General features: G+C 47.1%; 1 protein-coding gene across 6 annotated transcripts in view; it reads right to left on the reverse strand.

Moving 5' to 3' along the window:
• The window catches only part of NAV2 (neuron navigator 2), a 427,183-nt gene that overhangs the window by 279,238 nt on the left and 121,611 nt on the right, over positions 1-26,334 (reverse strand). For all 6 annotated transcript variants that reach the window (XM_018043153.1, XM_018043157.1, XM_018043158.1 and 3 more), the window contains exons 2-3: positions 11,429-11,546; positions 1,297-1,349 (exon numbers count right to left, since the gene is read on the reverse strand). In XM_018043153.1, coding sequence (XP_017898642.1) covers positions 1,297-1,349; positions 11,429-11,546 — 171 coding nt within the window. The remainder of the gene's footprint in view (positions 1-1,296; positions 1,350-11,428; positions 11,547-26,334) is intronic.

The raw sequence follows: 26,334 nt of genomic DNA on the forward strand, positions 1-26,334 counted from the left end.
ATGTAAAATGCCTGCACTAAAATTAAGTCTTCTATCTTCCAAATTTTCTCAATTATTAATACACCAGACAGCTGCAGTAGCTCTAGCAAAAATAGCAGCCAAGCTTTCCCACAAGTCAAAACAGCCAGGAGATGTCTGCACGGGGACTTTCCTACGTGAGGACTGGTTGCTCTCTGGGCCAAACAAGAAGAAACACAGTCTCCAGTGGAACAACAGAAAAAGAGAAACTTGTTTTAGAATTTAACATGAAAAATGACAGCCGTTCCTCCCACCCCCGCCAGAGAACAAAAGTTGACTGAAAAGGCTATCAGTCCACTCATCGGGATAACAATTCAGAAAATTAAACAGCAAACCCAAGGAATGCCAATCACTTCAGTGTAGTCTGGAATGAAACTATACAATCGTGCCCACTCAAATGGGAGCAGGGTGAGGTTAGAAAAACAAATTATGGTGTTTTTTTTTAAGATTTCTCGAAGCAAATTAATATCCAGAAAAAAAAACGCTGTCCTTCAGTTGCCACCTTCATATTTTAAACAAGTATCACAGTGTCATCTTAAAAGACTTCTGTGAATACATTTTTTTGTGGAAATACATTTGAAAAGCACTGCAAAGGGGAAAACTGAGTACTTGGAATATCGCCATTCAGTGGTTTCTGAACTCAACAGTGATCATGAATTTTAAGTCAAAGATTTATGTGTAGAACATGAAGCAAGAATAAAATAGATTTTGAGAGATTTTTTAAAGCTATAATATCAGAGCTTAAGCATATCACACCAGAGGGAATGTCACTTGTCACGGTCACGTTGTGCTTGGTCTGGATGTGATCAAACATTTCACATTGCCTGTCACAGTTCTGATTTCACATCATTCTAACCTTTAAAGGCAACCAGAACACATGCCCCAGTTTCTGGGTCGTATGATACCATCACTCTGTCTGTGCCCCAGCACCACACACAAACAGAAATGGTTGTAGGTCCTTGAGGAAAAAGCAGAGTCCTAGCAGCCCAAGTTCTAAACAAGGATATGTTTGCACCAGCTCTGTATAACTTGTTTCTAAGAACAAGACCGTATTTCATTTTCCCTGTCTCACGACCTATGTAAAATTCAGTTATTTTTCAGTAAATGCCAACAAATGTCAGAGAGGCAAACCATGGCTATTTGGAAATGGCTGTTAGTTTATTAATATAATCCCCCAGAGTAAAGCTCGTGGTGTAAATGTTTTCAAGACAGTCACTATCGTTTAGAGGCGGGGCTTACTAACCTAACATAGACACTCACTGCCCGTGTATCACTTACCATTTGCGATCTGTTCTTCGGACAGCCATTGATGTCTTCGATCTTCTCATTTGCTGAAAAAAGAAACACGAGTCAGAAAAACAAATAATCATCACAGACACTGCAAGCAGTGATGTTCAGGACCCTTGAGGTCAAGCCAATCCTAAGGCCCATCCTGGGGTTTGTCCAACCAGCACAGGCATGTGAAATACTGAGACGCTTCTAGCAAGCTTCAGGACTTAACTCATCGAGCTGCTGTCCTCCAGGGACAGCTGGGGCAAGGTCGCCGTCATCTAAGGCAGAGACAACTGCACTGGCGACAGTCTTGGAGTGATGGGGCAGGGTGGAAATGTTTGCACACTGGGAAATGGACTGAGCTGTGACTGTGCTCTAGGCTCTGAAAAGGCAACTGCAACTTCCCCACAAAAGACGGGGTGCTTCAGAGTGAGACCCATGTAGCCACAGTGCAGCTCCTGGGGACAAAAGCCACAGATGGTAGCATCTCACTCCATTTTTAGCCAGAAATATTAAGGTTGCTTTAGGCTGTCCTGATCCTATTCCCAAAGTGGATCTTATTCCCATTGGGATCCCATTCCCGATGGAAAAACAAGAGAGTGAGACTTTAAAAATGACACATCCATGCCATTTAGTATGTCCAGATTAAATCTGGAACATACTCTATTGAAGTCAAAAGAGCGCCGACCTACTTAGAGAAGTGATAGAAAGAGACTGAACCTCATAAGATGAAAAAAAAAAAAAGAACCACGAGGAAGAAAGGCCCAGCTGCCCGTGGTGAATGCGTTTCATCCTCAGTCTAAAGGAACCCTTGTAAGATATAGCCTAGGAAATCTGGGTTTGCAACTGCAGTGCTACAAGAAAGGCAGTATGTATAGTGGTTTGGAGGCAAAGATACCCCAGTTTGCAGCCCAACTTTACAGCTTCTGAGCTGTGTGATCTTAGCCATGTAATACCACCTCTCTGTTGCACTGCCTCACCTATAAAATTGAGTTGGCTCATCTGCAAAATTGAGCTAATACTACGTACTTTACAAGAGGAGCTGTGAAAAGATTATATGACGCCAGTAAGATGCTTAGCGCGGTTCCCAGCACACAGTGAGAGTTCTGCGTATGGTTGTTGTTGTTCTGTTGCTCAGTTGTGTCTGACTCTTTGCGACCTCATGGACTGTAGCCCACCAGGTTCCTCTCTGTCCATGGGATTTGTCTCAGGCAAGAATATTGGAGTGGGCTGCCATTTCCTTCTCTAGGGTATCTTCCTGACCCAGGGATCGAACCCAGGTCTCCTGCATTGAGAGTTGGATTCTTTACCTCTGAGCCACCTGGGAAGCCCTCTTTGTATGGTAGCAATCATTAATCCAATTATACATACTCTTTAACATCTATGTAAAAGTACATAATATAAAATTTTCCTTTTTGATCTCTCCATCTGAGTTTTAACCCAGAAACTTAGCTAGGACTTCAGAGTAAACAACTACAGATTTGCCTTCTCTGAAGACTTTTTAAGATTCCTTCCCAATCCCACATCCCTTTACATGTCACCACCCCAGAAAGATAAGGCCTACTAGGTCTCTCTACTCTCCCAGCAGCCTGGAAACTGCCTCTATGCTGCTTTTAGCCACCCAATGTGTAACTCCTTGTCTAGCCTCCCCCAGCTATGCAGACAGGTAGATTTTGTTTGCCACACTTGTATCCTTACAGCTCAGTAAGTGCTTGCAAAATTTATATATATCACATTCGATTTTAATGACTGTAATATCTAAAACATCCATGAGAAGACATTAAAAAAATGCATCTGAAAAGGATAACAGAAACAATTTACCACGACACTAAGGTTTCAGAACACCTGTACTTAAATATAGTTCACTGTTACCTCCATTGGGTTTATTTTTCCCTTCAGCATTTCTATCTTGCTAAGTCACTTCAGTCGTGTCCGACTCTGTGCGACCCCATAGACGGCAGCCCACCAGGCTCCCCCGTCCCTGGGATTCTCCAGGCAAGAGCACTGGAGGAGTGGTTTGCCATTTCCTTCTCCAGTGCATGAAAGTGAAAGGTGAAAGTGAAGTCGCTCAGTCATGTCTGACTCTTAGCGACCCCATGGACTGCAGCCTACCATGCTCCTCCATCCATAGGATTTTCCAGGCAAGAGTACTGGAGTGGGGTGCCATTGCCTTCTCCTTTCTACCTTGAGACAGAAGTAAAAAATAAGAAAGCAAGCTAGTGGCAGGACATTATTTAAAAATCTAGTTACCAGAGACAGGCTGGTTAGTATACATTCAGCCTCATCTACCCCTTCTTTAGAATTTGCCCAGAGTAATAGATATTTAGGCCTATGACCCATCTGGGAAGACTTCGGTCTTCCGGGAGCCACTTGAGTTTTCTCAGCTCTTAAGAACACTGGGACAGGCATTTTAGGAAGCTTCTTCCACCTGGTTTTCCCTCCTCCCCAAAGAGGTGCCATAAAGCCTTTGAAAAGCACATAAAAGATGCCCAATGAATGGGATGACTCACAGATACTTGTTATTCAGTTCACCAGAAAAAACGATTAGCCAGAAGGCATCACTAGCATGTAAGTTCCACAAACCAAGGACTTTCCTTCTGCTTTCTTTTCTATTATAAGCCCAGAGCCTAATGCAGTGCCTGACTCATAGCAGCCACTCAACATGTATTTGTGGAGGGGAACTGAGGACTATTCTGAATATTTCAATGAATCAAAGTTTTACTGCCTATTCTGAGGCAGCTGCCCTTTCACTTGTGTATATATAAATGTATGTCCTGAAGGTGGAAAAAAAAGAAAGATCCTTGACACCTGGCACTCCTTCATACATTTGAAATTATGGCAGGCTAGCACTCAGACCTTGGATTTTGATATACACCACTGGAAGAATAAACATATGGCTTTTGAGAATCAAGGCGACTCCAGGTATCTTCCAGTTAGATACTCGTGATGGCCAAAGTCATAAGTCATCGGGTTCCGATCAATACCCGGCTCACTGATGCTCATTAAAGTGAAGGATGGATAACTGTGATCCTGAGAAGTCATTTTAAAGATCATTTATATACCTTTGACTTCCCTGGTGGCTTAGACGGTAAAGCGTCTGCCTACAATACGGGAGACCCGGGTTTAATCCCTGAGTCGGGAAGGTCTCCTGGAGAAGGGAATGGCAACCCACTCCAGTATTCTTGCCACCCCCTGACAAAAAAGGGGCTCAAAGTAATATTTTGGGCTTCCCTGGTGGCCCAGAGGTTAAAGTGTCTGCCTGCAATGCAGGAGACCTGGGTTTGATCCCTGGGTTGGGAAGATCCCCTGGAGAAGGAAATGGCAACCCACTCCAGTGTTCTTGCCTGGAGAATCCCATGGACAGAGGAGCCTGGTGGGCTACAGTCCATGGGGTCGCACAGAGTCGGACACGACTGAGCGACTTCACTCACTTCACTGTATACCTTCTGGATAAATGATACCAAGGGAGTGAGCCTAATTATTCCTGCAGTTCCTTTTCAGTCTGTCACTTAAACCACAGTCAGGTGTTCATGGAGTCCTTGGGCTCCTATCAGGCTAAAGCTGCCCTTTTATAATATTCAAAATAAACCAATGGGGTGGAGCCTATTTATAACCCCCTAAAGAAGACCCACTCCAGTACTCTTGCCTGGAAAATCCCAAGGGCGGAGGAGCATAGGGGGCTGTAGTCCATGGGGTCGCGAAGAGTTGGACACAACTAATCGACTGCACTCTCACTTTTCATGTTCATACATTGGAGAAGGAAATGGCAACCCACTCCAGCGTTCCTTCCTGGAGAATCCCAGGGATGGCAGAGCCTGGTGGGCTGCTATCTATGGGGTTGCACAGAGTTGGACACGACTGAAATGACGCAGCAGCAGCAAAGAAGACATGGGAAGAGGTCAAATGACTCAAACCAAACTCAAAATAAATGCTTAATAAAAATGCAAAAGCCTGGACCTCCTAGTTACCAATTTCATGTAATATAAATACTTTTCCTTTAACTTAAATTCTCAAGAATTTCTGTGAAAGTGAAAGTGTGAAAGTCACTCAGTCGAGTCTGAATCTTTGTGACCCCATGGACTATACAGTCCATGTAATTCTCCAGGCCAGAATACTGGAGTAGGTAGCCTTTCCCTTCCCCATGGGATCTTCCCAACCCAGGGATCGAACCCAGCTCTCCTGCATTGCAGGTAGATTCTTTACCAGTTGAGCCACCAGGGAAGCCCACCAAGAATTTCTGTGCTGGTCATAAATACTTAAAGCAATAATAGAAGCTCTCATTGTGCTGGTAAGAAGAAGTGCTTGGTCTTCAGAGCTGAATTTACTAACTCAGGGTAGGGGTTCTTTGGCTACAGCCCCAAAGTAGAAAACCAAAGAAGCAAAGCCATGTCCCCCAAAGTCCTCATTAAAGTCATTAAAACTGGCATGCTGAAGTGCCAGTGGTATTTATTCCAGCAAGCTCTAATGTGCAGACCTGTCTGCACACAAGGTGACAATCTAGTCATTGGAAAGCATCAGTGCACTTTAAGAAATATGAAATCAAGCTCGTCACTCCTCAAAAGACCTCCTGGGAAGAGTTCGGAGCATTTCAAGAGCCCAAGCATCTATGCTTGGCACCTATGTATGTTCAGGGCAGTTGGCCATCCTGCCAATGTCCAGAAAGAGAAACTGCCTGCCCTCAGTGAAAGGCATATGACTTACCCAAGGTCACGCCATGGTAGCAGGTCATCAACAGAAAGTAGAGTCCCACGGGTTGTGTGAACTTCCTGGTTGTGCTCAGAGGCAGCCCAAATGGTGGTCGAGAATGAGCTGCTATCAGCCCTCGTCACCTCTGATGGGAATCTCTTCCCCTCTGTCTTGGCTTCCTCCTTCTCTCCAAGCCTCTTTTGTTTATCCTGTTTCCCTCCCCCTCTCTCTCTGTCCTCTCTTCCTCCCGCCCCCCTTCTCTCCTTCGCTCACTCCAACCCCTTCTGGCATCCTCCCTGAGTGACAGCAATGTAAGCAGAGGGAGGGAGGCCTGTCTCTCCCTCTTGATTCATGCTGTTTATCCTGGCCTCATAAACCTTTCTAATAACTCACGGACACGGCACCGTTGATGGGCTGGCAGGCAACTGCCGGCCTTGGGCAGCTCAGGACTCAAGAAGATAATCATACTAATAAGAGGCTGAACACAGACACTCAACCCTCAGTCACCAGAGCAAGGGCAGCAAGAGGCGGCAGCACAAGGTTCATTTTCTGCTCAACGGGCAGAAGGCGATGATGCAAGAGTGTGAGCCCCAAGGTATCCCACTATCTGGGAAGAGGGGGGATGGATAAATAGAAGGCTAGGGCCTAGGACCTATCTGGGCTCGATGAAGACTGACTTAGGAATAGCATCTGTGAAGAGCATTGAAGGCTTTCCTTCACATAAAACATCTTAGCTTTCAAAGGATTCCAACTCTCCATCATTAGAACTAGCTGAGGAGATGGTTAGATTTCCCCACCTGAAAGTCAAGTCTTCAACCACTGGCTTTGTTCCTGGGTTAGCCCTGTACCTTGCCTTATTTGCCTTGTTGAGTCTCTGGGTCTCTACCCTCCAGCATCTCTGCACACTATTCCCTCTACCAGGAAAGCCCTCCCTGACCACTTCACCCAGCTAACTCCCAGTTTGAGGTCTTGACTTATAGATAAATTCCTTGATGAAATGTTCCTTGATTCCCTCCTTGCTAACCCAGCGTCTCCTTTCCCTAATCATGGGTCAGGCCTCACAGCACATGAGCCCTTTATCATTATGCACAATCTTCCTTCCTCCTAGATCTAGGAAGAGGTTGTGACTTAAAAGGACAATCTCTCTGCCTCCAAGTTTTGATGGACCTTCATTTAGATGAGTTCTTTTCAATTATTTTAAAATAACTTCAAACCTTCAGAAAAGTTACAGGAACAGTACAGAGAATTTCCATACAATATCCTCCATTCTCATTTTCTCCCTTCCTCTCTCACACCCTCCTTCTCTCTACAGGTAGACATTATTTTTCCTGAATCATGTTAGTGGAGGCTCAGTTGTGTCTGACTCCTTTGCAACCCTGTGGACTGAAGCTCACCAAGCTCCTCTGTCCGTGGAATTTTCCAGGCAAGAAAACTGGAGTGGATTGCCATTTCCTACTCCAGGAGATCTTCCCAGGGACAAAGCCCGTGAACCTTGTGTCTCCCACACTGGCAGGCAGACTCGTTATCACTGAGCCGCCTGGGAAGCCTGGTGGCCCAGACAGTAAGGAACCTGGCTGCAAGGCAGAAGTTGGAAAGATCCCCTGGAGAAGGGGATGGCTACCCACTCCAGTTTTCTTGCCTGGAGAACTCCATGGACAGAGGAGCCGGCGGGCTGCAGTCCATGGGGTCACAGAGAGTCACACACAACTGAAGCGGATGGCACACACACCTGGGAAGCCCTAGTGTGGCCTCCAAGGGCCATGTCCCTTATTCTTGGTGCGTACTTCCAAAGGACGAGGATGCTTTTTCATGGTACGATTCTAAGTTTCAGGAAATTTAACATTGCTCTAATTCCAATATTCCAGTTTAGTCAATTGACGCAAAAATGTCCTTTAGTGCGTTTTATCCCCCTGAATGGGATCCAGTCCAGCGTTATGCAGTAGGTTTAGCTGTCAGATCTCTTTAGTGTCCTTTCTTCTTAAACGATTTCTCAGCTATGTCCACTGACACTTTGGAACAATTCAGGCATTTTTTGTTTTTTGTCTGTTTCCATAGAATGTTCCACAATTTGGGTTTATCTGAGAGTCCTCGTGATGGGTTTCAGGCTTTCTAGCCCCTGAGTGCAATACAATGTGAAGCGATGTTGCAATCTTTCTGCGGTATCCTATCAGGAAGCACATGACACCCAGCTGCTTCTCATCAGGGATGTAGTCTGGTCACCTGGTCATGACACCTGATTCTCCCATGTGGTAACTCTATTTCCCTTTGCAACTAATACACCAGCAGTGAAGAGCCCATTTGAGACCACGCACACGGCTGCTCTCCATCAAAGCTCTCCCCTTGATTTCAGCTCCCACTGGTGATTCTTGCATTAACGACTGTTCACCCTCACAGCTGCAACTCCTTCCCCACTCATCAGCCAGCCTTCTCCTGTTGAGTCCTCCCTTCTCTTCCACTGATATATCATCCATTTCTTTATTTAGCAGCACACAGATCTGTGTACTCCTACTTTATTCCATGGGTATAATCCACAGTGGCCCTCAGTTATATTGATGCTCTAGTCGTCTCAGATCAGATTGCTCTTTGTAGCCCTGGAGTGTAGAACTAGTACTTGCAGGGAGATACTACCATCCAGGGGGCAGATTTTGACTTAATGAAAGAAGAGCTTTTAAAAGACTCTAACTCTCCATCATTAGAACTAGCTGTGGAGGTAGTTAGTTGCCCATCCTAGGGAGCATTTAATAGAGTCTGCTGACTACTTTTCCTAGAAGCAATTCACACATCAGGTTGAGGCTTTTAAAGGGTCCTTTCCAAACCTTAGAGTGCAGCCCATCCTGGAAAGGAGGAGGGTGACAAACAGGTGAGAGGAATACTCAGGAGAATACTATACCCTGAGAAGGGGAAACATTCGGTCCGCCTGTGGGAAACAACCCAATGCAAGCTGAGGGAAACCATGGCTGCAGTGAGCGACACTCTCATCCCTAAACTAATCAACTCAACTTCTTGTGAACATCACTGCACACCAGACACCACGCTCAATGCTATGAACCCAGAAAGGAAGATGACTCAGAGCCACACCTACGGAGAGCTAGGCCTAATACAGCAGTCAGTGGGATGAGAGAAGAGGGGGTTCCCTCCAGCTCTGCCTGGGAGAGAGCTAGGTAGGGGATCAGAGGGAAACTGATTTTTCAAGAATGAGTAGGAGGTCTCCAGCCAAAGAGCAACTGTAATCACTGGACTTCTGTTCAGCACAAGGTGGAGTCTCTAGAACTCCAATTCTGGGAATCAGAGGTACTAACTTGAGCCTTTGAAATCACAGTCTAGTAGCTCAGGCTCAGACAGATCACTGTCTTGGGAGTTCATCTCATCAGAATAGATTCAGGGAAGCATCCTCCTGAGCAATGATGAAAACTGTGCTAGCTTACATTTCTATAGTGCTATGCTTGGTAAGTTTGCCATACACATTCACCAACTCTGGGCCCCGACAGACATAACTGATCTATCATGACACACTCTGACATCGATTCCAAGGCCTCTTCATCTTTCTACACACATCTTTCGAGGCAGTGGCTACCAAGTCCTATCCAGAAACACTTCACAGCATCCAAGACGTTTCACATCTGATGCCTACTTTACACTTCACAAGATTGTCACAAGATCAGACGAAGCAGGCATGAAAGTGAAAGTCACCCAGTCATGTCCGACTCTGTGCAACCTCATGGACTATACAGTCCATGGAATTCTCCAGGCCAGAATACGGGAGTGGGTAGTCTTTCCCTTCTTCAGGGGATCTTCCCAACCCAGGGATCAAACCGAGGTCTCCCACAAGGCAGGCAGATTCTTTACCAGCTGAGCCACCAGGGAAGCCCAAGAATACTGGAGTGGGTAGCCTATCCCTTCTCCAGTGGATCTTCCCAACCCAGGAATTGAACCGGGGTCTCCAGATTCTTTACCAACTGAGCTATCAGCGAAGTCCAAAAACAGGCATGGCTGTGCCTATTTTATTCCATTTGTTTTAATTGCTTTTTTAAAATCCTTTTATTCCCTTTGGCCGCACCATGTAGTATGCGGGATCTTAGTTCCCCAACCAGGGATTGCACCCCTGCTCCCTGCAGTGGAGTCACAGAGTCCGAACCACTGGACCACAAGGGAATTCTGTGTGTCCACTTTAAAGATGGGAAAACAGGTAGCAGAGTCCATGTCTCCAAGAACTGAGAGGGTCTTCTAGGAGATGGGGTGGCCTCAACAATCTGAGCAAGCTTGACCCTCCTACCTAGCCAACTCCAGATGAAAACTTCACCCTGGCCAGCACCTTGATTCTGGCCTTGCAGAGTCACAAAGCTAAGCCGTGTGTGCACCCCTGATGCACAGAAATTGTGAGGTAGTGAACAGACGTTCTTTTACGTCATTAAGTTTGTGACAATCTGTTATATAGCAACAGCAAACTAATACAGGGAAGGAGAGAAAAAGAAGGACCAATGGAAGTTGGTCTTCAGTCAATCTCAGGACAGTAAGGAAGCATCTTTCTCTCTAAATGGCACTCTGAAAGTCTCACCTTAGGCCTACTTGCCGGTATTTTTAGGTACGATCTCCACAGACGTGAGCAGAGCTACAACTATACACGGCTGCCTCGCATACTTGAAGGATAAGCAACTTTTCCATAACAACACGCCCGAGGGGCTGGGGCTTCTTTTTTTTTCTTTCTTCTCCCTTGGCATGAGTTGGCTGCCGAGGCTGCCAGCGACAACAATCAGCCTAATGCCATCTAATTGACCTCCCGCCTCCACGGTCTGCTCCAAGTTCTCAGGCAGGACCACTGGGGTGCTTCCCTGAAGACCCAAGGCAAAGCTGTGCACAGCCTCCACCCACGTGCCTGCCCAGAATAACTCTTCTCCTCCAGCACACCGCCAAGGCATTAAAAATCCCGCTGCTCCAATTCCCTTCCCCCAGTATTAAAACCAGAACCAGACCTCTGCAGAGACTGAGCCTTTGATTTCTCAGACCCAATAAAAGTTCACAAGGAAGAACCAGCCTCATGTTGCCTTTTCTTTTTTCGGAAATATTTCCAGAATAATCCACAAAAAAAGCACATCATCGAGGGGGCAATAAGAGAGCCAGAAAGATGATAGGAGGGAAGAAGGGGGACAGACAGCCCCTCTATAAACCACAAGCACTTCCCCCCAGCCACGACCAGTCTCTTTCTGGAGGAATCAAGATGAGACTGCCCTGTAGGTGATCTTATCAGGCAAAACGAGCTGGTACCCAGCCTCCTCCCACACAAAACAGAGTCAAATAAACTGTCAACACATGGGACACAAACACTGCTTTTTTAGATGATGTCAGGGTTCCATCCCCACTTGCCAGACTCAACCCCTGTTGGACTGGTCTCCACGGTAACTCATCCACCCAACCCCCCTCAACCCCATCCCCTTGAGGTCAGATCTGCTCTTACCTACGACCTGGATAATCTGGGCTAGGAGGACACCGTCCGTCACGTCTTGCTGGAGATCCTTAATGAGACGCCTGTGGCCTGATTTGGCTAGATAGTGATTGGCCCAATCCGTGTAGATCTGCAAGAAAGCACAGGGCAACTTTAGGAACCCTGTCAGATCCGAGCAGCTGCGGGGGCCTGCGTAGGAGCCACTGTCCCGCCGGCGAGCTGTCTGGGGCCAGCCCTCGCCATTAACATGCAGCGCATTGTGCCCGTGGGGCATTCAGCCGGCCAGAGCCGCGCTTTCACCTATTGAGAGATCTGCCGTCAAAGGCTCAGGAGAAAGCTAAAGAAAGCCTCAAAATGCGCAGGGGTCTGAATGGGACAGGGGACACGGAACTAAGCAGTCTGCACCAGACGGCTCTGAGAGGCTGAGGCTCTAAATGCAGGCGCGGTCTCCCCCACCCCGCCGCCCGACCCGGCCCCTTCCCATCTTTTTCTCTTTATTGAGAAAACGTATGGGGAGGTTACCACCCAACAGGCAATCTTTTCATGGGCCATTTCAGGGAAAGGAGTTCTCAGGAGCCTGGGTCCCTTGTAAGGGAGCCAAGTACCAAAACACAGAGCCCTTCAATTACTCTTGTGTGAGTGGAGTTATTAATGGCCTCACAATCATCTCAAATTTAATCAGCTTCATTTAAAAGCCCAGCATCATTTTCACTGTTGGGATTCTGTGAACGGCAACAACAACACATCCCCCAGCAAATTCCAACACATTTAAACACAGCATTGGTGAGCACAGCACCCGGAAGGCAGAGGCTGGGCCGCCGCGGGATCAGAAAAGCAGACCCTTCTGGGGGACACACAGACCCGCCCCTCCCAGTCACAGAACCACCGGCACAAAGAGTATTTTCTTCCAACAGGCCGACGAACCAGGAAGACTCTCACCTGAAAACTTTCTCCCACAGTGACACAAACTGAAAATAAAACTGAAAACCTCCTCATCAGTTTTGCGCGCTAAGTTTCCTATGAGGACTTGTGAATTTGTTGGGGAACATCAAGGTGTTTATCAGAACCTTTTCTTCTTTTCCCCCAGGAGGGATATGACCATATGGCTGCTCATTAAGAGAAGTGTCCCCTCTCAGCTGGGCCATGTCAGCGGCTGCAGTTCATGTACTAACCCATGTGAGGTTTCCACCAAGCGATGAAACCCATCGTTGCACCTCCAGCAGCCGGCCTGCTCTGAGATCTCGAGGGACTCACAGAGCAGCGGAAGCCCTACCCCTGCCCCAGCCCTCCCTCCGTCCTGCTCTTCCCAACACTGTGCTCATCAGGGGAATCTCACACAATGCGGTGCTGCCCTTCAAAACTCCCAAAATGTGGGCTCAAGGGCCAGTGCCTGGACTTACAAAGCAGGGCCCTTCCAGGGAGGGGCACCTCTGACTACTCCAGCTGCGACAGTGAAGGAGGGCTCATCTCAAGGGTGGGCAAGGCAGATGTGCCCTGTCTACTTCATCAAGTGCTGGGAACAGAAAACTCCTGTCCGTTACTTTCTTCCCTCAAGACTCCCATGTTGTCAGATCAAAAATTTAGTACAGCAAGATCATTTTTCAATTTCACAAGCACTGAGAAACCTAAGGAAGCGGAGTGCCATCTTGGTCACTACAATGGCCAGTCTGAAAGGTCAGTGATCCCTGGATGAAGCTGTTAAGAGGGAGAGAGGGAAGGGGAAAAACATTCAAAAGGAAAGAGAAAGACCAGGGTTCAAGCCCCAACTCTAGAGGCTCCCCGGGGCGGGGGCGGGGGGGGGAGGTGGTTTGGGGTTGTTTCGTTCAATGCTGTAGCCCAAGGACCCACAATAGCACGAGGCACGTTAGAACTTCCCAGTAGGTAGGTGTGGAGGAATGGGTGTCTGACCTTAGCTGAGCACCTTAACTCTCTGAGCCGAGGTTTTCCTGTCTGCAATATGGGATCGATACTGTGTACGTCAGTTCTTATGAGGACTGATACAACATATTTTTTTTATTTTTTATTTTTTGAAGGTTTAAAAAAATGTTATTTAGAAAGGCTGAAATGATTCAAATATGCTAAGTTGAACAGGCAATCTGTACAAAGATTTTTCAGTTTTGATATCTTCCACATTAGATTCCATTATGTGTGCTTTGTTCTTTCTTCAGATCTAGGGGGAAAAAAAGAAAACCTGCCTTTCAACCAGTCATTTATTCCCCTCTTTGCCTTGTTGAGTAATTCTCATGATCCCTCAGACAGTTCCCTCTGGAACAAGCTTTCCTCTTCTCCCCCAGCCAGCCCCAGTGGGTTCACCTTTACAGGCTCTGGGACTAGGACAGGAAGTAAGACTTGTGAGGATTTCTTCACTGGGAACAACATATTTTTTTTAAATCGTGGCTTATACAGAGTAGGAGCTGAGTAACAACTAACACGGAGCCTAATACATGCCCCACACTAGTACGAATACTTAACACACATTAATTCATTGCCTCCTCATTCTGTGAGGTAGATGCTAGTACTGCGTCTATGCTTCAGAAGAGAAACTTGAAGTGCAGGGAGGTAAAGGAGCTTACCCAAGGTCACCAGAAGTGGCAGAGCCCAGGATTTGAACCCAGGCTGACTGGCTCTAGAATCCTTTAGATGCCCTCAACACTGCTTCTCTGAATATAAGTATAAATTATTCAAATCACTCACCCCCTCCATGACACCCTCCTAGTGACGAGACTTATTCCTCTATTCAGTTATGTTCACGCTGAAAGAATTGTTTACATAGATAAAAGCTCCAAATCAATCCCTTGCTGTCACGTGACTTTTTTTAACCAAGTCACTTGACTTTCCTGGGCCTCAGTTTATCCAGCTGTAAAATGGGCACAGCCAGGCCTACTTCAGAAGGTAGTTGTGAAGAATTCAGTGAAGTGCCACCTGGAAGCCCCTGGCCTAACCCACATGGGGCTCGGGAAGCAGAGGTAGTAGGTGGTCATGAGGAGGCATGAGCAGACAGCTTTAAACATTAGCTGCCAGGAGGCCTGGTACATCTGTGACCTTTGGCCTGGGTGTGCTCACGAGGGAAATAATAACACCTACACATCATCAGGTGATTATGAGGGTGAAACAAGTCCATATACATAAAGAACACGGAATCTGAGACATGCTAAGTGCCCAGTAAATAAAAGGAACAACGAGAAAGGTGACTCCCAGCATTATAAAACGGGCCAGAGCAAAACCAGCCACAGCCTCTGCCCTGGACCTCCAGGACACAAGTGACTCAAGGGCTCACCCCCCTTCCCTTTTGTCACAAGGTACGATTTCAAGAGTCTGGAGCACTCTCTCTGCAATCACAAACCAGGGTAGATGGTAAAAGACAAGCAGGCCAGAAACTGGCCAGGCTGGTATGGAGAGTGAGGCATCCATCCCTAAGTAGGAGATATATCCCCAGGGATGTCTCAGGCCCTGGAGGGATCCTAACAGCTGAGGGTCTGAGGCACCAAGCTGCTGGGGCGAAGTCGCTTCAGCTGTGTCCGACGCTGTGCGACCCCACAGACAGCAGCCCACCAGGCTCCTCTGTCCCTGGGATTCTCCAGGCGAGAATTCTGGAGTGAGCTGCCAGAGACCAAGAGAACATCCCAAAGCTTAAAGCCATCTGCCCCACAACCGCCAGCTGAGGCGAGAACAGGCCACAGGCAAGGACACCGCTGAGTGGGAAGCAACCCAGGTACCTCTGCTTATTCCCTTCTTAGGTGATTAAGGGTATTTTTAAATAGACATACCCTCTCTAAAGCCAGCCCTCCATGTGTGTGCGCAGATGAGCAGGAAACCAAGGCTAAGCAAGCTTCTTTCAGCAAGTCCAGGGGCACCTACACACACGGTACAGAGTCCTGGTGAGGCCACACAGGTATCTGGTATGCCAGGGAGAACTTAATTCTACAGAGGTCAGCAATGGCTCTGCCAGAGAAGTGACCTTCTCTACTCAAAGCTGTTTAAAACAAGAGCTCTTCTCCCCACTTGAATCCACCTACACACCACTGCAAACTGTATGTTCCAACAGCGTACCTCTAATCCTGTCACCTGCTCCGAAAGTCTCCCCACTGAACTAAAGGCAGACTGTTCACACTGTGGCTCAAGGCAGTCTTCGCATCCACCCACTCTTCCCCAGCCAGTGTCCAATCTTGCAGGGAAGGTGGTGTGTGTGAAAGTTAAGAACATGGGCTTGGGCACTGACCAAGTCAAGCTGGCCTTGGCAAGTGAATGCCTATTCACCTCTCCATACCTCAGTTTTATCCTCCATAAAATGGGGATCATACCAAATACACAATAAGGCAGGGACTGGCCAACTGTACACAGGCCAAACCCAATGGGCCACCTGCTTCTGTGAACAAAACTCTATGGGAACCCAGCCACATCCATTTGCCATCTGTAGCTGCTTTCATACCACAATGGCACAGCTGAATAACTGTGATACAGACTTTTGGCCCACAAATCCTCAAATATTTACTGTCCAGTTCTTTACAGAAAAAAGTAGCCAGTCTGTGTCATAGGGACTGAATGATGTAATGTGCCTACACTGAGCAAATGCTCAGGAATAATTACGATTATTATTACCCCAGGAAAACTGGACCTCGCACTTCCCCCATCTCTGAACTCCTGCCACCCCACCCACCTGAGGGCCTCCACTGGGACCACACAGCAGAACTCCATTCCTATGCTGGTCCTCCATGAAGTTCACTATTGATTTCCCAATTGCATCCCGAGCTGCATACAAAGCAGGGAACCTGTATGCTGGCACCATCACCTCACCCCTACTCACAGACTGGGGGCAAAGATGGTGTCCTGCCCATCATTGGGCCCAGACGTGCTTCTCAAGAAGGGGGCACAGGAGGGGTTTGGTAAGTGGTTGTGGAGTTGGGCTGAATAGAGAGCAAAAGGGCAAATCCTTGAGAAACTGATTACATTGGTGACTTAATGTGAGCTCTCAGCAAATACTCAAACCAGGATCTCAAGTCTCTTTACTGATTGGAGAGAGGAAGGAATAGAGAAAATAAATCACTCCATAATGCAAGCTCACTAATCAGGACCCAAACAAGAATCATTAATTTATCTGGAGTTTCCTCTCCCTAGCTCTCAACTTTCTGAAGAAATGAGTCACAGGAACATACCTAGATTTATTTTAAGAAATAGTTTTTATGGGTCATGCTAAGCACTGACACAGGTCAGGGCCCTCCCCCTCTATTACTGTTTCAGTAGCCCATGCAATAACTACCATTCTTCCTAGAAGTACCTTTGGAAAATAAGCTCACCACATCCTTCGTCATTAAGGGCTTCATCAGGTTCAGAAACTCAACAAAAAATGGAACAGAGTGTGTTTGAAAGATCTTAAGCAAGGGCTACATCAGGCAGGGCACCCTCTCTGAGCCTCAGGCATCCAGAATCAACCTCTCCAGAACCTCTCCTTCCCCAGGGTTCTAGAGACTTAGAACTGCTGCTGCCCCAGCTGGGCTCCCTGGAGCCCACCGTTCCCTGATGGGTGAACTTTCAGTAGAAATGGGCAAGGCAAAGAACCACACAGTTTTGGGAAAGAGTAAAACCATCATCGCCACACCCAACTCCAAAGTATCACATCATTCCAGAGTAAAAATTCTAGAGGAACAGGCTCTAGGATCTTTTCCCACTAGTATCCGCAGGAGTCTTTCCCACTCTGACTCGTCTCACTGAGTTCACCACTCTCCCCACCAGCTCTGGCGGGAGACCTCATCAGTGCTCCAGAAGCACTTGGCGAGGGAAAGGAGTTCTGTCAAAGCTCAAAAAGGAAAAAGGGGAAGGAAGACAATGACAGCTGAGAGCGAATTCGTTTTGATTCACTTTATGAGCCTTGACAGGATTTCAAGGAGCGCGTCATTTGTTTGCTTACAACTCCACCTCATTTCATATCAAACAGGCTGAAATCAAAGAGGGAAAGTCTTGACAGATCAAGTGAAGTAAAGAACCCGATTATTAGCTGTAACAAGAAAACTGATAAAAATTGCACTGTTAAACCAATGGGGAAGGTGCCAAGTTTATACTGCAATTAGCTCTCCAGTGAAGGGGGATGGTAGCACTGGAAGGAAGAAACCTCCCTAAAATCTATAAAATAACTGCACCTAAAATCGTTACCCTAACAACCCTTAAGTCCAGACCAACATGTTGGGCTGCCTGATGGATCCAAAAGGCAGCAGATAGAATTAGCACAGTGCTTACAGGAGGAAAGGGTGCAAATGAATCTCTTAGCAGGAAATGCCAGAGTGGAGACTCAAGATACACTAGTCATTTATTAATAGCATCTGAGGTGGTTTCCAGCCAATCAGTTGTAAAGAGAACCTATTGTCTGGCCTCCATTCAAGGTCTCACTGTAGACTTCAGGGATATCGTCAACATCATTTCGCTTCCATGACTGTGCAGTGTGTGGTTAAAATGACTTAGTTCTGATTGTCCCGAAGTACAAAAATGACATTGCAACAATAGTACAGTGGCCACCCAGCACCTGAATACACAAAGAACGATTATTCAATTAGTCACAATTTTAAGAAAATCAAAATACACCATTTGTTATTAAGGACAAAGCTAGTTAACACATTCACTTCTGCATCCCTGGCATCTAGCAAGAAGCCTGGTACCTACCCCACAGGTGTGGTCACAGGTCCACAGATCATTTCAACCACCTGGGGTGAAGTGAGGGGCCTGAAGTTATTAGCTGGTGGCTTTTTCCCATGTTTCCGCTCTCCCCATCAGAGTCTAAGATTTCCTCTCTTAAGGTAGACCCTGCCTTGATCAAAATCACTCCCTTGAAATAAACATTCAAATGGGCGAATGATGCCCCAGCCCTAAACACTGGAAAAAGACAGGGAGCCCAGAGCAGCCAATCGTTTGCTCAAGGCCACAGGGTACAGCAGGGGCTGAGCCCAAACACTGGGGCTGCTCCCTGTTTTCTAAAAGGAAGAATCTAGTTCTGCTTGGTGTCTTTGATTCTTACTACATACTCACCCTGGAGAGCAATGTCCCTTCCATCCACATCTTTGCCATCCAGCCAGGCGGCCCATGGTGAGTCAGGGGGGCCCTCACTTACATGGTGGTGATATGCAGGTTTGCCTTACAGACACAATGAGAGCATGTATGTCAGTGGTTAACACAGTGTCTGGAGCACAACACTGGATAAGTAGTGGTTATTCATGGAGAAGGGAATGGCTACCCACTCCAATATTCTTGACTGGGGAATCCCATGGAGAGAGGGGCCTGATGGGCTATGGTCATGGGGTCGCAAAGAGTTGGACACGACTGAAGCAACTTAGCATGCACGCACGCACGCATTCATATTCAAATTAATGTAAGTTTCAGGGGGAATATGTCATTCTGAATTGCTGAGAGCTTCCTCTTTTGAAAGCCACCATTTTTAACTAAGTCACTGGGACTCTTTCCCAAGATTATCATGATTCGTGCTTTTAAAATTAACCCAATTCCATGTTTTCTTGATGACCCATGGATATCATATGAATAGCATTTTGATGCATTCAAGGATGCCCTTAAGGCTGGACTGTCTTTAAGACCCCAGAGTCTTTTAATAATTGGGTATAGAGCAAAAGTACCATTCAAGCCAGGGCCCTGATGGGACTTTTCCACTGAGGAGAATACATCTAAGTGTGCAGGCTTTCGTGGTACCCCTCTGATGCTCTGAAGGTCATAAGGGAAGGCCTTTTGGCTCTTAGCTGCTTTCTAGACAGTGAGATTGCTAGCAAGCTGGGCTCCTGGAGTACCAAGATGTGACCAGGGTCTGTATCTCCAACCCGAGCATATGCCGAATGGTACTGCCAGTCCCCACACTCAATATACATTTTGGAACCTGATTCACAGGAACTTGTTTATACCAAGGAGTACATATCCCTGTCTGGACCCAGAGACAGCAGCAGGCTGAGGAAGGTGCCCATTGCTGGTTTTCTCCCCTTCTAACTGGCAGTAATCTCTGGCCCCTGCTGAGTTTTCCAAATTTGCTGACATACTGAGTGCAACACTTTAACAGTATCATTTTTAAAAGGATTTTAAATAGCTCCTCTGGAATTCTGTCACCTCCACTAGCTTTGTTCGTCGTGATGCATGCTCCCTAAGGCTCACTTGACTTCACACTCCAGGATGTCTGTCTGGCTCTAGGTGAGTGATCATACCATAGTGGTTATCTGGCTCTTGATGACCTTCCTTGTATAGTTCTTCTGTGTATTCTTGCTACCGCGTCTTCATCTTTTTGCTTCTCTTAGGTCCTTACTGTTTCTGTCTTTTATCCTGCCCATCCTTGCCTGAGATGTTCCCTTGATATCTTCAATTTTCTTAAAGAGATCTCTAACCTACTTGTCTGCATAACCAGATACACCCTGACACCAGCCCACAAGTAGACTCTTGTTCCAAAGGGATACACACACATGTCAACGCACACACAGCAGGTAAGTAGAGGAGGGGCAGGGCTTATCACTAACTTGAATTTCCACCCCTCCCCTCCCCCACCTCAACAACACCTTTCTTTCTACCTTGCCCCTGAATGATATCAAGTCAACATAATGTGCTCAGAGCCACACGCATGCCACAGTGCACTGAGCAAACCCTGCCGGAGCAGCTGCCCATGCTAGATCTCACTCTTATGTAAGACGCTAACTACCATCAGCCAAATTCTACAGTGGAGAGTGCCTTTTAGAGTCAGACTGCTTATTTTCAGACATGCCTCAACCACGTGCTGCAAGAGTTATCACGGGCAAGTTCCTTACACTGTATCTGGGCCTTCATTTCCTCATCTGTAAAATGGATCAATTCCCTATTCAGGTTCTTATGAGACTGCAAAGAGGACATCTAATAATGCCCAGTGCATAGCAAGGGCACACAGCATGTTGGTGCTGGTTAGTACTACCATGAGGACGATGCCATGGACTGTGAGCACTTGCCCAGCAATGGATTCCTTTCGTTCCCTACTCATTGTGAGGCAGGTATCATTTCCCCCCATTTTACAGATGAGAAAACAGAGGCTGAGAGGGCAAATGACTCTCCCGATTTCACACACAAGAAGGCAGCCTTTGAAAGCAGAGATTCTGGCTTCCCTCAGAGGCCCACGCAGGAACCGCTGGCCACAGACGGGTGACTGTCATGGCTGCATGGAAAAAGCAGGCAGAGAGAGCAAGGCTCGTTGCACAACAGCTACCTCAGTGTCCCTGGCTCCTGCCCCTGGGAACAGAGCTGGCCGCTTGTCACTCACGCCTAATGGACCCAAGGAGGGGGGGCGGGTGGTGCTGACACTTTCCCACGTCACCAAAGCACAAAGCCAACATCATAGCAGGGTCACTATCACAAAAATAAGAAGGCCAGTACAACAGGGGTTACCACCGCTGGGCTGTATCCAGACGGGAAACGTTCAGGAGTAAGCTCGCCCAGTTCCTCCAGCCTGCAGTGAGCCAGGGCTGCGGGGGAAGGGCCCACAGCCACACAATGGTGGCATTGTCTTGCGGGAACACCAACCAGTCACAGGTGGGCGTGCACAGCAACTCCGGAGGTTTTGAAACTGTGCCTCTAGAAAAATACACCAGGCTGGCGACCGTGTTGGGAGGCACTGGCGAGATCTTGGGGAGGAGCGCGCAGGTGCCTGCTCACCCCACACCTTAGGCTGAGTCACCTTTGATGCCTGGGATGCCCCTGGCGTGGTTGCGCCCTGTGATCCTGGGCTGAGCGCTGCTCTGCACCACTCTCAACAGGACACACAGTCCTTTCTCGTTCATGTCCTAGCTGACCGCCACCACCTGTGCACAAGGGGAGCTGGGCTGCTGTTGAGAACCTGCTGAGTGCCAGGCGTTGTATACCTGTCAAATACAACGTCTTCCCACACCAGAGTGACAGCAGCAGGAGAACAGAAATTCTTTATTTTGCTCACTGAATTTTTCCAAAACATCCAATGTGGTGCCTGGCACACAGCAGGGACTCACTAAATACCTGTGGACTAAATGAATCATCCCCATTTTACAGGCTGGAAAACAGAGGCTATAAAAGGCTAAGACGTACACAGGGTCACACAGCTAATAAAAGGCGATGCTCCATTTGACCCAGGCTGCCTGGTCCTACGGCTACCAGCTCTCACCTCAAATGTGCACCCAGATCTCCCGAGGGCCTCCCTGGAAAGTCAAACAAGGCAAGGATGAAGACCTATCACCAAAGGCTTCAAAATAAACCCCCCGCTGTACTCCCTCTCAACCACTCCAACTTTAGAAGATCTGAGTAACTTTTGACCAGGATGTCTGGCATCTCCAAGAAAGCCAAATGTCAGAGCCCACTTGAAATTTCTGGAGTATTTTCTCTCCCTTCCTGTGTTCATTAGCTACTGACTGATTAGAGACACTTTCTCTCCAAAGTATGGCTGTGATGGGAACCAGGCCCCTCCAGGCAGGCCCGGCACGAGGGGAGGAGGAGACAGGGCTGCCAGTAGGGGGAGCTGGTAAGCACACTCTTGGAGAGGAAACGTTCCCAAACTCAACAAGAGGTTTTGAGAGCTGGCTGGCAGGGTGGCCATATCTGAGGGGCTGGTGACAACCTGGGTAACAATACAGACCTCCTTCCAGTCTGGTCATGAAACGACCTTCTAAACATCAGCCTCCTTCCGGTCCTCCAAGCCTGCACAGTTCCCCTCACCTGCAGGCTGCGGGTAAGGGGATGCCAACCATTGTTTCTTGTCGCCCTCTGTCCTGCCAGAATGCCTCCGTTTAACTCCCTAAGCACAGGCTCCCCAGGATTTTGGCTCCACTGGGCCCAGTTACCTTGGAGTCCTAGGTAACTTCTGGCAGGTTGCTTAACCTGAGTTTCAGTGTCCTCTTCACAGGACTGCTGAGTGCATAAAGTGAAACGTTAGATCTAAGGGACCCCACATATTTGGGCAGTATGCCAATGCTTTGTGACTTGAGCAAACCGCTTTCTGAGCCTCAGTTTCCACATCTGTAATATGGGATAATTATGTACTATGAGGACTATTGTGCGGACTAAATGAAAATGTTTGCAAAGGGCTTAGCATAGTGCCTGACACACAGGTAGAACATTTAAATGTTAGCTTCCTTTCCTGCCTTGTCCCCATGTCCCCGACCCATAGATCCCTCTGCTACGCCACTCACACATGGGCTCTGTGCCATGGTAACCTTCAGTCCCCACTCATGGGTTTTCTGGTCTGGTGTGTCCTTCCACATCCCTCCGTTTAGCAGGATTCTCTTTTCTAGAAACCAGCTCTGACTGCCAGGCTTCTCTCCTTCCTCTGAACTCCTAATGCACCTACAATTAAATATGCTTGTGTACCAGCTCCCAGCCCTTGTGCCTCTGCCCACACCATCCTCTCTCCAGCGGAGCCATCTCTTCCCCACCACCTGGCAAATGCTTATTTGGTGTCTTACAAGCTTAGTCAAGTGTCAATCCCTGTAAAGCCATTCCCAACTCACTGTCTCACTATCAGGAAATTCTTTGTTCCCTCTTCTCTGGCTCCAAAAGCACCCTGCACATGTCTTCATGGCTACTATAACCGTTCACATGTCCAACAGGGTCTTCTCCAGGGTCGAGAACAAGTTTTCCACACCTTTGAAACTCTAGCACAATGCCTGACTCCCTACAGGAGCTCAATAAACAAGAACTTACTGATTTACTGCAGGGTCAATGGGTGGATGGATGGGAGAGAAAAAGGGGTAGACTGGTGAATGTTCGGATGGACAGGCGGATGGAAACGGGATGGATGAACGAATCTGTTCCCCTTCACTGCCTATAACATAAAGCCCCTTAAGTCAAGACCGTGATCCATGTATCTTTCAGATCAGTCTTAGCACAAGGCATAGAATGGGCACTGGTAAGTAACACTTCCCTGGGAGAACTTCCAGCAACATAGTAGCAGGACCCACTTGACCGTGGATATTAAAGTGCTATTTAAAAAGACACACACACACACACACACACACACACACACACAATATGCTACAGCAGGCTTGCACTAGCTCAGGAGAGTTGACTGGTTAAACTTTCAGGAAATCTGTGAGTTGGTTGTTAACCAGCCATTAGTGATAAAGGAATTATCAGAAAGAGAAATTTAAGAAAACAATCCCATTTACAGTTGCATCAAAAACAAGATACCAAAGACTGAGTTTTCGCCTTTGGGCCACACCGTTTTCTGGTTGCCCAACTTTGCATTACCAGATTAGCTTGAAATTTACTCAAAACATCCTCTGAAAGGATAAATAGGAAATGATGTGACCTTCCTGATCTCCGTCAGTAGCTATTCCTGATGCCGCTACAGTGCTGTCTTATGAGGCAATTCTGAATCCCAAGAGACCAATTAATTCATCCATAATCACAACTTCAGAATTTCAGTGACAGAAGAACCTCCAGTGATCTAACTCTTAAATTTATAGTTGAAGAAAGTGAGGGTAATTTAAGTTAAATCCCTTTTATGTTATCCCCAAACTTAAATATACAGCTCTGTATGGACCTAAACATATACAGTCAAATCAGCCATGAGATCACAATAAAATATACATGAAGCAAATAAAAATGTACTCTTTTGTATGATAAAGCTGAACTTAGAAAATGGAACATCTTGAAAAAAGAAAATATCTCATCTAAAATTGTTTAATTTAAAATTTTTTTCTAATTTTACTGAGATTTAATTTACATATAGTGACCTGCATATATCTAAACTGTACAATTTGACGCATTCTGATCTATATAGACCCATGAAATCACCACTACAATCAAGATAACAAACATTTCCACCAACCCCAAGAACTTCCTTGCAACCCTTTGTAATCCATCCATCCCTCCACCACTGCTGCAAGGCTAACACAGATCCGCTGTATGTCATCACAGATTCACTCAGGCTTTCTGACCTGTACATAAATAGTATTATATTTACTTTAAAATTAAATTATATAAACTTACAATTAAATTTTTAAAGGTGGTCAGACTCAAAACTCATCACTTTCCATTTATCTTTCTACATTTTACTATTGTTAATGCTTAAAGTGATTTACATCTATTATATCCCTACTACAACCCACTCCAGTACTCTTGCTATCTGTACGAGGGAAAATAGTATTATGCACATTTCTTGCTGAAATATTGAGAGCAGGAAGAGAAGGCAGCAAGAGAGGATGACATGATTGGACGGCATCACCGACTCAATGGACATGAGTTTGAGCAAACTCCAGGAGATAATGAAAGACAGGAGCCTGGTGTGCTGCAAAGAGTCGGAGACAACTGCAAACAACTTGCGAACTCAATTCAGAGATGCTATGTTTGGTAGTCTGAGGTCAGCCTCGGTAGAAGGACTGACCTTGGAAAGCAGCAAGAGCTACCGCTCAATCGTGAGCCCACTGTTGACCACCAGTAGGCACACACAGGTAGGGTAGGGAGGGATATTCATTATTTTTCCTTCTCCCTTTTACCCCACAAGAAGGTGGAGGGTTTTTTGTTACGTAAAATAGTGGGTATGAGTGTGCAAATTTAGGTGAGTGCTAAAAAGCTTAGCATCAGAAAGAAAGAATTCAGGAGGAGAAAGAGAAGAGGTTTGCAGCTGGACAGACGGGGAAGCAGAGAAGCTGCATGGGTGGGAGGAGGGAAGCAGCCCTGGAAACGAGATCAAGGGGGCATTTGACAAAGTTGTACATGATCTAAACTCTCCCCTTTGAAATCTTCAATAAAAATCTATATTCTTACCAGGGCTTTTTAGGGCAAGTGGAATCCTTCTTAGGGAGGCCTAGAGGTGCCAAGTCCTCTGTCTCAGTGGGTGACAGGACAAGAGAGAGCCGCGATTAGGTGACTCGTATTCAAGAGTGAAGAGCTTTGTCCACAGGGCCAAGTGGGTGGACGGCCAGCTCTCCGCAGCCCTGTGCGGCATGGAACAGGGTGTTCGTGGACAGGCACTCACTCCAGGAATGCTGGCTGACAGGCCCTCTTGGCTGCCTCATCCTCTCCTGAACAACAGTCTCTTGGATTCTGGCTTTGGTCTCCCAAATATTTATGGTCCACAAGCTGCCCTGCCCCTTCCTGCTCCCCACACTGACTTTACCACCCACCAAGGTGTCCCAACTGGCTCAGCTCACAAAGCTCCCAGTGCCTAGGCACTGGGCCCTGGCCCTGTCTCAGCCTGACCCTGGCGATCAAAACTCACCTGACTAGTGTTCCATTCCATTTCACAAGGCTTCTGAGGTCCCAGGTACGCAACTCTGCCAGGGATGGCCTGGTGAGTCACTGTTCCCAGCCAACATTTACATTCCCAACAGAGTCATGAATGCTTTACTGTCAGGATACGGATACAGGGAAAGGCAATCACACTGGCAAGTTTGGGAGAGAGGCTTTCTTTGAATGTTAAAAAAGATTTTTCAGGGCCAATCAGATCACTGCAGGTGAGCAGCTTATATAAACAATACATTGTTCATTAAAACTCACAAGCCGCAGGACAAACTGTGTGCATTCTTGGTAATTATTTAAGGATGCTCCTGTACCCAGGAAACCTGAGCAGTGGATGATAGTTGAAGGATTTCCCCTAGGTCAGGTTTCTTGAGATTCAAGAGCCAAAGCACACTGATTCATCAGGGCAAAGCAGATCCAGAAAAGACCCCGTACAAGGAGGTGGGGGCAGGCTCCTTTCTTGCATCAGGGGCTGCGACTGGAGGCAAGGACAAAGGAAGGTGATGGGGTTCTCCTCTGGTTCCACCTAGAGAAAGGGAGCAGGGGAACAGCTGAGCGGCCCTGGAAATAAAGGGGGTACCACGTCTCCTCGCTCCTTGCTCACTTCCAAGCAGGTTTATGGTTGGCACAGGATAAAGACAACATCCACAGATTTTTTGAATTTTATGTTAGTGACGAGGAGAAAATGATGTGCTGTGGTTACGAGGGTGAGG

The sequence above is a fragment of the Capra hircus genome, chromosome 29 (assembly GCF_001704415.2).
Source record: "Capra hircus breed San Clemente chromosome 29, ASM170441v1, whole genome shotgun sequence".
Taxonomy (NCBI): Eukaryota; Metazoa; Chordata; class Mammalia; order Artiodactyla; family Bovidae; genus Capra; species Capra hircus.